The 12186-nt window shown below is 40.6% G+C and overlaps 1 protein-coding gene across 2 annotated transcripts in view; it reads left to right on the top strand.

Moving 5' to 3' along the window:
• Positions 1-12186, top strand: part of LOC129696521 (hepatocyte nuclear factor 4-gamma-like) — a 148520-nt gene that overhangs the window by 130871 nt on the left and 5463 nt on the right. For both annotated transcript variants that reach the window (XM_055634514.1, XM_055634513.1), the window contains exons 8-9: positions 447-683; positions 9832-9954. In XM_055634514.1, the coding sequence (XP_055490489.1) occupies positions 447-683; positions 9832-9954 (360 nt within the window). The remainder of the gene's footprint in view (positions 1-446; positions 684-9831; positions 9955-12186) is intronic.

Below are 12186 nucleotides of genomic sequence, written 5' to 3' on the forward strand. Positions count from 1 at the left end.
TCTGTAAATGCCCCTGTGAAGGGAGTGGATGAGAACATAGAACTAGAATGAGTGAGTGATCAATGGATGGCATGGACTTGGTGGGCTGAAGGATGATACCGTACCTCTAAACTAAATTAAGCCTAAAAGATTTAACATAGAAATCCGAGTATTAATTCAATAGCTTGGCAATGTGTTGAGTTTATAGATTTGGTAAATGACATACAGTCGTTATTTTTGTCCCTTAATTGCAGCGGCGGCAATATCACCTCTTCTGTTTAAAAATATGTCACAAGCACAACAACGCATTCTTTTTGCTTACGACATTTTATTAAACAAATCTGCAACCTGTAAACTCAGCTGTATTGAGCAATACATATGTCCTCACTGGACTACCGATGCTGTTTTTCTCCCGAGTTTCAAATATGCGTGTACATTTTATTTCATCTTAAATTATTTTTCTGCAGATGCAAAAGCTCTAAATGATCCAACAAAAATCAAGAGCATGCGTTATCAAGTGCAAGTTAGTTTGGAGGATTACATTAATGATCGACAGTATGATTCTCGAGGACGATTCGGGGAACTGCTGCTGCTGTTGCCAACTCTTCAGAGTATAACCTGGCAAATGATTGAACAAATTCAATTTGTCAAACTTTTTGGACTAGCTAAGATTGACAACTTGCTCCAAGAAATGCTGCTGGGAGGTACGTGGTTTTCTTTATCGGCTGAACGTAGTGGTATAAGCCTGTTTACTAATTAATCTTTTGTGACCCTCAGAGGCTCCAGTGTTTTCGTGCCTTGCTTCTTTAGCTCAATAATCTTGCTGGGTATTTCCTTCTTGAATTCAAATCATCTGCATCCGATAGATACCCAGATACACTTGAAGAGCTTTTATGCTGTAGCGTTGGTAGTCAATGAGAAATTCCTCAAACCTCGTCAAAGTTGAGGTTTTCTTGCAATCTAAAACAAACTAGGCTACTTTTTTCTTGAAAAGAGAAGATTGAGGAGTAAGCAATGGTTTTTGAAATTAGCAATAGTTTTGATGCAATGGAGACAAAAAGAGAGTTTTCACTTTTGCAGATTAGCGAAATCCAGCAGTTACAATGAAATACTGTAACATCCATTAAATCAAAAGGAGTATTTAGAACATTAAAAGGTAAGTCAGATGCTCTTATGATGGGTCCGAGAAATGGTCTAAAGAAGGGTCTCGACCCAAAATGTCACTTATTCATTTTTCCTCCAGAGATGCTGTCTGACCCGCTGAGTTACTCCAGCTTTTTTTGCCTATCTTCGGTTTAAACCAGCATCTGCAGTTCCTTCCAACACAGTTACATGTTTAAGTCGGATGAGGAAGGCTGGAACCGGCTCAAATGTGAAGTTGGGTTGATTGTTCTGTTTCAATGATGTATGTTCAATGTAGTTCCACATAAATCCACAGCACTCATTTCAGATTAGAGTTGCCATGTTTTCCCAGAAAATTGAATGTTCGTAGTTCAAAGGTAATTTATTACTCTGAAACACTCTGCTTCGTTCACTTATATATATTTTTTAATGAGCTTCCTATGTTTCCCCTGGGATGAGTGGTTCAGAGCCTGATGAACCTTTCCCATTCCTTTGCCAATGCTTCTTTCAACCTCTCCTCCAATTTCTAAAGAAGGGTCTCGACCCAAAATGTCACTTATTCATTTTTCCTCCAGAGATGCTGTCTGACCCGCTGAGTTACTCCAGCTTTTTTTGCCTATCTTCGGTTTAAACCAGCATCTGCAGTTCCTTCCAACACAGTTACATGTTTAAGTCGGATGAGGAAGGCTGGAACCGGCTCAAATGTGAAGTTGGGTTGATTGTTCTGTTTCAATGATGTATGTTCAATGTAGTTCCACATAAATCCACAGCACTCATTTCAGATTAGAGTTGCCATGTTTTCCCAGAAAATTGAATGTTCGTAGTTCAAAGGTAATTTATTACTCTGAAACACTCTGCTTCGTTCACTTATATATATTTTTTAATGAGCTTCCTATGTTTCCCCTGGGATGAGTGGTTCAGAGCATGATGAACTTTTCCCATTCCTTTGCCAATGCTTCTTTCAACCTCTCCTCCAATTCAAGCGGAGGTTGACTGGCTTGCTGACATGTCCACCTCCTGTAATGAAATGTTTTTACCGCTCTGTCAATTTCAAACTCGTGAAATTGGAACACTGTGTAAGATATTCCTTGTGCTCTATCACTCTGGTGCATCATGTCAATGGGTTGCATACTGTGGCACAAACAAAACAAGTGCAGATTCTGTTATTTCAAATGATCAATGGTCTATATAGATCCTCATTAACCGTACCGACTCTCATGAAAAGCCTGGAGTTTCTCCTCACTGAGGCCGTGTTCAGCTAAAAAGGTTTATACCATGTCCATCACTTTTGCATGCTTTCAACAATGGAATAGCCAAAACATAACTTCTAACAGTGGACACATTAGGGTCCTGTGTTACTCTCCTACTTTTTTACTCCATGTGCTACCGGGTAGTAAATTGTATTCATTTTCCCAGCTGATGGATATGTCTGCTTGTCAATTACCTGGAAAAACATTCATCTGCGCACCAAGATCCCTCCTCCCCATTTTTTATTGTGGAAAGCATATTTCCTAATTAGAATTATGCTTTAAAACATGCATTCATTCAATGCCCCATTCTTGCCTCCTCTCTGCCTGCTTCATAACCTCTATGTCTTCTTGAAGTCACAATCTTCACCACAATCTACCATGCCTATTCCAACGGTGGCATCTAATATTGTTTCCATAACTCCACAATCTAGATAAATTATATCTGTAAAGTGGATAATAGTGCCATTTACAAAATTCCACATTTCAAGTTTGATAAGTTTCTTACCCTTATTCTCCTTTCTGCAGCTATGTTATGTTTGAGATAGACACATTAATGCCATGTTTCATTATCATTGCACTGTCTCTTAAACGATACGACCTTAAAAGCTTTATGAAGGTCTACATCCTTCATTTATCCATCTCACAGATTATAGTGAGTTTAATCAATGATTTTAGGCTAATATATTTAAAAAAAACTGAATTTAATTTAGTTTAGAGATACAGCACAGCAACAGACCCTTTGACCCACCAAGTCCACATCAACCATAAAAGGTAGCATCCTTTTTCTCCAGAGATGCTACCTGACCCACTGAGTTACTTCAGCAATTTGTGTCTCTCAACCATAATTCACTAATTCACACTAGTTCTATGCTACCCCATTTTCACATCGTCAACACATTAGGGGCTGTATATAGAGGCTAGTTAACCCACAAAACCGCAAGTTTATGGTTTGTGGGAGGATACTGGAGCATCTGGAGGAAACCCACGTGGTCACAGGGAGAACGTGTAAACGCCACACAGGCAGCACGCGAGGTCGGAATCGAACCTCATGTTGTGATTCAGCAGCCTTACCGGTTATGCCATTGTGGCGCCCACATTAGTTAATTAAGATAAACTAATCTAGAATATGAGAGCTTATTCTTGTCTTGTTATAACTTCCAGTCTTCTGGCATAATGTTATTTACCACAGTTTTGGAAAATGTTATTGGGACTGTTATAGCATTTACCCAGCTTGCTTCTGGTATATGGATGCAAGCTGTTAAGGGATGTTTTGGCTTAAGGTCTTTTATTTAGTTGGTACCTTGACCTGAAAATTGAATTTGGCACATGGATGATTACCCATGCAGATTTTGTACACTGTTCAACATTTTAGTGGAAGCATTAACCTTTTAACAATGTGGCAATATCTTGGTGTGTTTATAGCCTTAAATGATGCAAAGTTCAGTGGTTGAGTGATTATAGTTCTCACAAATATTGCATTTACAATCCCACGTTAGTCACATAGCAACTGTGACTACGCAGACATCTCATTAATGTATTTCATGATATGTCATAATTCTTTCGCATGAATATTTCGTACCTTTCCATTCTAGACTGGATAGTGTTTTTATTCATCTCAAAAGTTGCAATAATTAGGACAATCTGAGCAATGATGGGATTGAGTGGTGACATTACTTTGCAGAGCCATACCCATTGAATCATTCTTTTTTTTTAAATCGAACAAGTATTTGTTTCTATTCTTAACCGTATTATTTGCATAATTTTAGTCTAAAAAAATAAGCAAACACAGCTGATCATTAACTCCATGTGGTGATTGCGTCAACTCACCTTTGTTATATTCGGTGTTCAAGTTGAAGTTTCATAAAGCACAGTTCATAAATTATGTACATTCTAGCAATCACACAGACAAACTACTGCAGCATCAACTTATTTTGTATGTTGAATGTTAAATGTGGTGAAAGCTGTTCGGAGAAAAGGATCATGGGATTAATACTTGACATGGGTGAGTTAGACAATAGACAATAGGTGCAGGAGTAGGCCATTCGGCCCTTCGACCCAGCAACACCATTCAATGTGATCATGCCTGATCATCCCAAATCTGTACCCCATTCCTCCCTTCTCCCCATATCCCTTGACTCTGCTATCTTTAAGAGCACTATCTAGCTCTCTCTTTAAAGCATCCAGAGAACCGGCCTCCACTGTCGAGGCAGATAATTCCACAGACTCACAACTCTCTGTGAGAAAAAGTGTTTCATCATCTCCGTTCTAAATGGCTTACCCCTTATTCTTAAACTGTGGCTCCTGGTTCTGGACTCCCCAAACATCGGGAACATGTTTCCTGCCTCTAGCGTGTCCAAACCCTTAACAATCTTATATGTTTCAATAAGATATCCTCTCATCCTTCTAAACTCCACAGTGCACAAGCCCAGCTGCTGCATTCTCTCAGCGTATGACAGTTCCGCCATCCCGGGAATTAACCTTGTAAACCTACGCTGCACTCCCTCAATAGCAAGAATGTCCTTCCTCAAATTAGGGGACCAAAACTGCACACAATACTCCAGGTGTGGTCTCACTAGGGCCCTATACAATTGCAGAAGGACCTATTTGCTCCCATACTCGACTCCTCGTGTTATGAAGGCCAACATGCCATTCGCTTTCTTCACTACCTGCTGTACCTGCATGCTTACATTCATAGACTGATGAACAAGGACCACCAGATCCCGTTCTACTTCCCCTTTTCTCAACTTGACGCCATTTAGATAGTAATCTACCTTCCTGTTTTTTATACCAAAGTGGATAACCTCACATTTATCCACATTAAACTTCATCTGCTATGCATCCGCCCACTCCCCCAACCTGCCCAAGTCACTCTGCATTCTCATAGCATCCTCCTCACAGTTCACACTGCCACCCAGCTTTGTGTCATCTGCAAATTTGCTAATGTTACTTTGAATCCCTTCATCCAAATCATTAATGTATATTGTAAATAGCTGCAGTCCCAGCACCGAGCCTTGTGGTACCCCATTAGTCACTGCCTGCCATTCTGAAAGGGATCCATTAATCCCTACTCTTTGGTTCCTATCTGGCAACCAATTTTCGGTCCATGTCAGCATTCTACCCCCAATACCCTGTACCCTAATTTTGCCCACTAGTCTCCTATGTGGGACTAGTGGGCAAATGCTTTCTGAAAGTCCAGGTAAACTACACCCACTGGCTCTCCCTTGTCCATTTTCCTAGTTACATCCTCAAAAAATTCCAGAAGATTAGTCAAGCATGATTTCCCCTTCGTAAATCCATGCTGACTTGGACCAATCCTGTTACTGCTATCCAAATGTGCGGCTATTTCATCTTTTATAATTGACTCCAGCATCTTCCCCACCACTGATGTCAGGCTAACTGGCCTATAATTCCCTGTTTTCTCTCTCTCACCTTTCTTAAAAAGTGGGAGAACATTAGCTACCCTCCAATCCACAGGAACTGATCCTGAGTCTATAGAACATTGGAAAATTATCACCAATGCATCCACGATTTCTAGAGCCACTTCCTTAAGTACCCTGGGATGCAGACCATCAGGCCCTGGGGATTTATCAGCCTTCAGTCCCATCAGTCTACCCAACACCATTTCCTGCCTAATGTGGATTTCCTTCAGTTCCTCCGTCACCCCAGATCCCCTAGCCACTACTATATCAGGAAAAATTGTTTGTGTCCTCCTTAGTGAAGACGGATCCAAAGTACCTTTTCGACTCATCTGCCATTTCCTTGTTCCCCATAATAAATTCACCTTTTTTGGTCTTCAAAGGTCCAACTTTGGTCTTAACTAGTTTTTTCCTCTTCACATACCTAAAGAAGCTTTTACTATCCTCCTTTATATTCTTGACTAGCTTACCTTCATACCTCAGCTTTTCTCCCCATATTCTTGGCTAGCTTACCTTCATAGTGAAGTGAATCTCTGGAACTCTCTGCCACAGAGGGTAGTTGAGGCCAGTTCATTGGCTATATTTAAGAGGGAGTTAGATGTGGCCCTTCTGGCTAAGGGGATCAGGGGGTATGGAGAGAAGGCAGGTACGGGATACTGAGTTGGATGATGAGCCATGATCATATTGAATGGCGGTGCAGGCTCGAAAGGCCGAATGGCCTACTCCTGCACCTAATTTCTATGTTTCTATTTCTATACCTCATCTTTTCTCCCCATATTGTCTTTTTAGTTATCTTCTGTTGCTCTTTAAACATTACGCAATCCTCTTGCTTCCCGCTCATCTTTGCTACATTAGAAACATAGAAACATAGAAACATAGAAAATAGGTGCAGGAGTAGGCCATTTAGCCCTTCCAGCCTGCACCGCCATTCAATATGATCATGGCTGATCATCCAACTCAGTATCCTGTACCTGCCTTCTCTCCATACCCCCTGAATTCTTTAGCCACAAGGGCCACATCTAACTCCCTCTTAAATATAGCCAACGAACTGGCCTCAACTACCTTCTGTGGCAGAGAATTCCAGAGATTCACCACTCTCTGTGTGAAAAATGTTTTCCTCATCACGGTCCTAAAAGATTTCCCCCTTATCCTTAAACTGTGATCCCTTGTTCTGGACTTCCCCAACATCGGAAACAATCGGAAACAAACAAACATTGTACTTCTCTTTTATTTATATACTGTCCCTGACGTCCTTTGTCATCCACGGTAGCCCTTTGCTCCCCTCGGAATCTTTCTTCCTCCTAGGAATGAACTGATCCTGCACCTTCTGTATTATTCCTAGAAGTACCTGCCATTGTTGTTCCACTGTCATCCCTGCTAGGGTATCTTTCCAGTCAACTTTGGCCAGCACCTCCCTCATGACCCCATAATCCCCTTTATTCAACTGTAACATTGTAACACTGTTAGTTTAGGATGAAAGATTAGAGAGGCAATGCTTGCATAGCCTGAAAAGTGACAGGTGATTTCATACATAGAACATAGAACAATGCCGTTCAGGAGCAGGTCCTATGACCAACAATGTCCGTACCGAACATGATGCCAAGTTAAACTAATCTCCTTTGCCTGCACGTGATCCATATCCCTATGTTCCATGCAAATCCATGTGCCTACCCAAAAGCCTCTTGCATGCCACTATCATGTCTGCTTTCACCACCACGCCCGGCATCAATTTCCAAGCACCTACCGCTCTCTATGTAAACAAAATGTGCCTTGCACATCTTTTTTATGCTCTGTCCCCCTCAGCTTAAGTTATGTCCACTAGCCTTTGACATTTTCACCCTGGGGAAAAAGGTTCTGAATGCAATTGAACCATATTGGAAAGGATATTTCCCCTTGTGGAAGTCTCTTGAACCTGTAGTCATAGTTGAAATATAAGGATTCATTAATTCATGAGAGATACAAGGTGATATTTTGTTTCTGTCTGAGGGTTTACTTTTGATTTACTCTATGATTGTTATGCGTACCGTGGTAGTGTGATAAAGCTTTTGTTGGGTGTGCTATCGAGTCAAAGAGAAGATATGATTACAATCAAGCCGTCCACAGTGCATCGCTAAAGGATTAAGGTACAACATATAGTGCTAGATAAAGTCTGATAATATCTGATTAAAGATCATTCAGAGGTATCCAATGAGGTAGATGGGAGGTTAGGACCACTATATAGCTGACAAGCACACTGTTCAGCTGCCTGATAACGATGGGGAAGAAACTTTCCTTGAATCTAGACATTTGTATATTCTGTACCTCTTGCCGGATGGGAGTGGGGAGAAGAGAGAGTGATCAGCATGAGATTTGTCCTTGATTATGCTGGCAGCCTTGCCAAGCCAGCGTGAAGTGTATATGGAGTTAATGGAAGAGGTTGGTGTGCATGATCATCTGGGCCACAACTCTCTGCATTTTCAAGGAAGTAAAGGCAATGGAATGTTCTCTTGGCCATAGGTTTGATGTGGCTGGTCCAGCACAAATTACTGGTGAAATTTATTCTTGAACTTAAAGCTTTCAATAATATCTACAATATGCCATCAAAGTACTGCTTGTGTGTGTACTGCATCACTTCCTGAATGTCTTGTTGACATTGAGGGAGGCAGTGTGAAGAAGTGTCTCAACCCGCAACCTCACCCATTCCTTCTCTTCAAAGATGCTGCCTGTCCTGCTGAGTTACTCCAGCATTGTGTGTCTATCTTTGAAGGAGGCATTAGTGCCTTGGCACCAAATTACAAGGATCTCAATCTTCTTCCTGTCCTATGTCTCATCATTATTTGATATCAAATCTACTACGGTGGTGTCATCTGCGAACATGTCGATTGAGTTGGATCAGTCTTTGTAAAAGAGTGATGGAATAGTTGAGTCAAGAATCAAGAGTGTTTTATTGTCATATGTCCCGGACGGGATAATGAAATTCTTACTTGCTGTGGCACAACAGAATATGTGAATATGTAAACATTGTATATAACGAGAAAAAAAGAAAAAGTTCAATAAATAACAAATATAGTGCAAATAACAAATAATAATAGTCTTTTGCAGTTCAGAGCTCAGAGCTTATTTGTTGTTGTGTATAATAGCCTGAAGGCTGTGGGGAAGAAGCAGTTCCTGAACCTGCACGTTACAGTCTTCAGACTCCTGTACCTTCTTCCTGATGGAAGTGGTGAGATAAGTGTGTGGCCAGGATGATGTGGGTCCTTGATTATTTTGGCTGCCTTTTTGAGGCAGAGACTACGATAGATCCCTTCGACGGTGAGGAAGTCAAAGCCGGTGATAGACTGGGCAGTGGTCACAACTTTTTGTAGTCTTTTTCGCTCCTGGACTTTCAAGTTGTCGAACCAGGCCATGATGCAACCAGTCAGAATGCTCTCTACTGTGCACCTGCAGAAGTTTAGGATAATCCTCTTGGTCATTGAATATTTTTAAGGCTGGAGTAGATAGATTCTTGTAAACAAGGAGGTTAAGTTTTACTATGGATATACCGGAATGTGGATTTGAGATTACAGTCAGATCTGCCATTATCAGTTCTTATTAAATAGCGTAGCAGCTTAAAGAGACCAGTATGATACCAGTATGTGAATGCGCCTTGACTATTAATTAGTAGCCTTTTGCAATTTTAATTAATGTTATGTTCAGAAAAGTTAATGTTAGGGTTAGATCAGCAAACGTTTGCTGATGTTTACACTGTGGAATATATAGACCGAGAGAAAATGTTTGAAGCACGTGTGGAATCAACATGATTATTTGCAATTTAAAAAGTTCCGTGTATTTTGCCAGAACATACTAATTGTGTGCCCACAATAATTTGGTTCTATGTATGTTAAATCTATGCCTTGAGTTAATTTCAAGACATGTTATTGTACCCACTATTTATTTCTCGACCCGAAACGTCACCCATTCCTTCTCTCCAGAGACTCTCCTGGAGAGTTACTCCAGCATTTTGTGTCTATCTTCGATTTAAACCAGCATCTGCAGTTTTTTCCTACTCATATTATAGATTGTTCCTCTATTTTTCCGTTTTACAGGTACAACTAATGAAGCAAGTCATCTCCATCATCCTTTAAACCCTCATGTAGCCCAGGATCCCATAACAGGCCAAACCATTTTGATCAGTTCAATTCCTACAGCAACTCACAGTCAACAGATATGTATGTATTTTTCTTTCATTTTAATGTTACCAATTGTCTGTAGTCTTTACAATAGTTTGACACTTTTATGAAAATATTAGCATCCTTAATAATACCAAAGCAGTAATATCAATGAGGAAGTAACTACATGCAAGGCACAGTGGCACAGCGGTAGAGTTGCTGCCTTACACGTGCCAGAGACCCATGTTAGATCCAGACTATGTGTGCAGTCTGTAGGGAGTTATTACGTTCTCCCCGTGACCTGTGTGGGTTTTCTCCAAGATCTTCGGTTTCCTCCCGTACACCAAAGACATACAGGTTTGTAGGCTAATTGGCTTGATGTAAGTGTAAATTGTCTCTAGTGTAGGAAGGATAGTGTTAATGTGCGGGGATCGCTATTCGGCGCGGACTCGGTGGGCTGAGCTGTATCTGCACTGTATCTCTAAACTCTAAACTACAGTATATTAATATATAATATTTTCACAGCAAATATATTGTTATTGCATTATGATACTGTAAATCAACACAATGTATTTGAAAGAAGGTTCTGCAAAAAGAGAAATGGCATGTGAAATGAAAAAAAGACTAGGGCTGGTGGAAATCTGAAACAAACTAACAATAATGGAAATACTGAATGGGACACTCAGAAAGAGAAGCAGAGTTAATATTTCAGGTTGATGATCCTTCATCAAAACTAGAATAATAATCAAACAAGTGTATTTTAAGTTGCAGAGAGTGGGAGTGTTGGGGAGAACAAATCTGAATTGGATAGAGATCTGGATAGCCTTAAAGGGCCTGTCCCACTGCGGCGACCTAATTGGTGAGTTAGAAGAGTTTAGGAGAGTTTTAAAAGTGTCATGGTCTTGTTCTATCGCCGAAGTATAACACCTCCAATGACCTCCTTCGACTATGTAGAGAACCTCCTACGAATATGTAGAAGACTATGTAGAAGACCTCCTTCGATCTCCTTTGACCTCTTTCGACTATGTTGAAGACTAGCTTCGACTAGCTTTGGGAAAATTGGACAACGAAAAGTGGAGAGTGAAGACAACCACCTTCGACTACCTTCGACTATACTAACACTATTTGCGGGTTAATTGGCCCTGGTAAATTGCCCCAAGTGCTTTGGGAGTCGATAAGAAACAGGAACACCATAAAACTAGAGTGAACGGGTGATTGATAGTTGACGTGGACTCGGTGGGAGCAAGGTCCTGTTTCCATTCTGTACCTCTAAACTATGAAGATGTCAGAAGTAGAGATATGATCTGCCAGGCAAACACCATTAGATGTTAATTGAATGTATACATCGACTGAGTAACTCTGAGAAGTGCTAAATCCTGTAAGATGAGTATACTGGGGACTTGCAGCATACTTGGACTCTTGATGCCCCAGTTGGAAGAGGGGCCTCTCATTGTCCAGGATGAATAACTAGCTTAAGTATTAGTTGAGATATTTAAAAAAATTATATATATATATATATATGTGTGTGTGTGTGTATATATATATATAACCATATAACAATTTCAGGACGGAAACAGGCCATCTCGGCCCTACAAGTCCGTGCCGAACAACTTTTTTTCCCTTAGTCCCACCTGCCTGCACTCATACCATAACCCTCCATTCCCGTCTCATCCATATGCCTATCCAATTTATTTTTAAATGATACCAATGAACCTGCCTCCACCACTTCCACTGGAAGCTCATTCCACACCGCTACCACTCTCTGAGTAAAGAAGTTCCCGCTCATATTACCCCTAAACTTCTGTCCCTTAATTCTGAAGTCATGTCCTCTTGTTTGAATCTTCCCTATTCTCAAAGGGAAAAGCTTGTCCACATCAACTCTGTCTATCCCTCTCATCATTTTAAAGACCTCTATCAAGTCCCCCCCTTAACCTTCTGCGCTCCAGAGAATAAAGACCTAACTTATTCAACCTATCTCTGTAACTTAGTTGTTGAAACCCAGGCAACATTCTAGTAAATCTCCTCTGTACTCTCTCTATTTTGTTGACATCCTTCCTATAATTGGGCGACCAAAATTGTACACCATACTCCAGATTTGGTCTCACCAATGCCTTGTACAATTTTAACATTACATCCAGCTTCTATACTCAATGCTCTGATTTATAAAGGCTAGCATACCAAAAGCTTTCTTTACCACCCTATCTATATGAGATGCCACCTTCAAGGAACTATGCACGGTTATACGCAGATCCCTCTGTTCAACTGTATTCTTCAATTCCCTACCATTTACCA

The sequence above is a fragment of the Leucoraja erinacea genome, chromosome 4 (genome assembly GCF_028641065.1).
Source record: "Leucoraja erinacea ecotype New England chromosome 4, Leri_hhj_1, whole genome shotgun sequence".
NCBI classification, from domain to species: Eukaryota; Metazoa; Chordata; class Chondrichthyes; order Rajiformes; family Rajidae; genus Leucoraja; species Leucoraja erinaceus.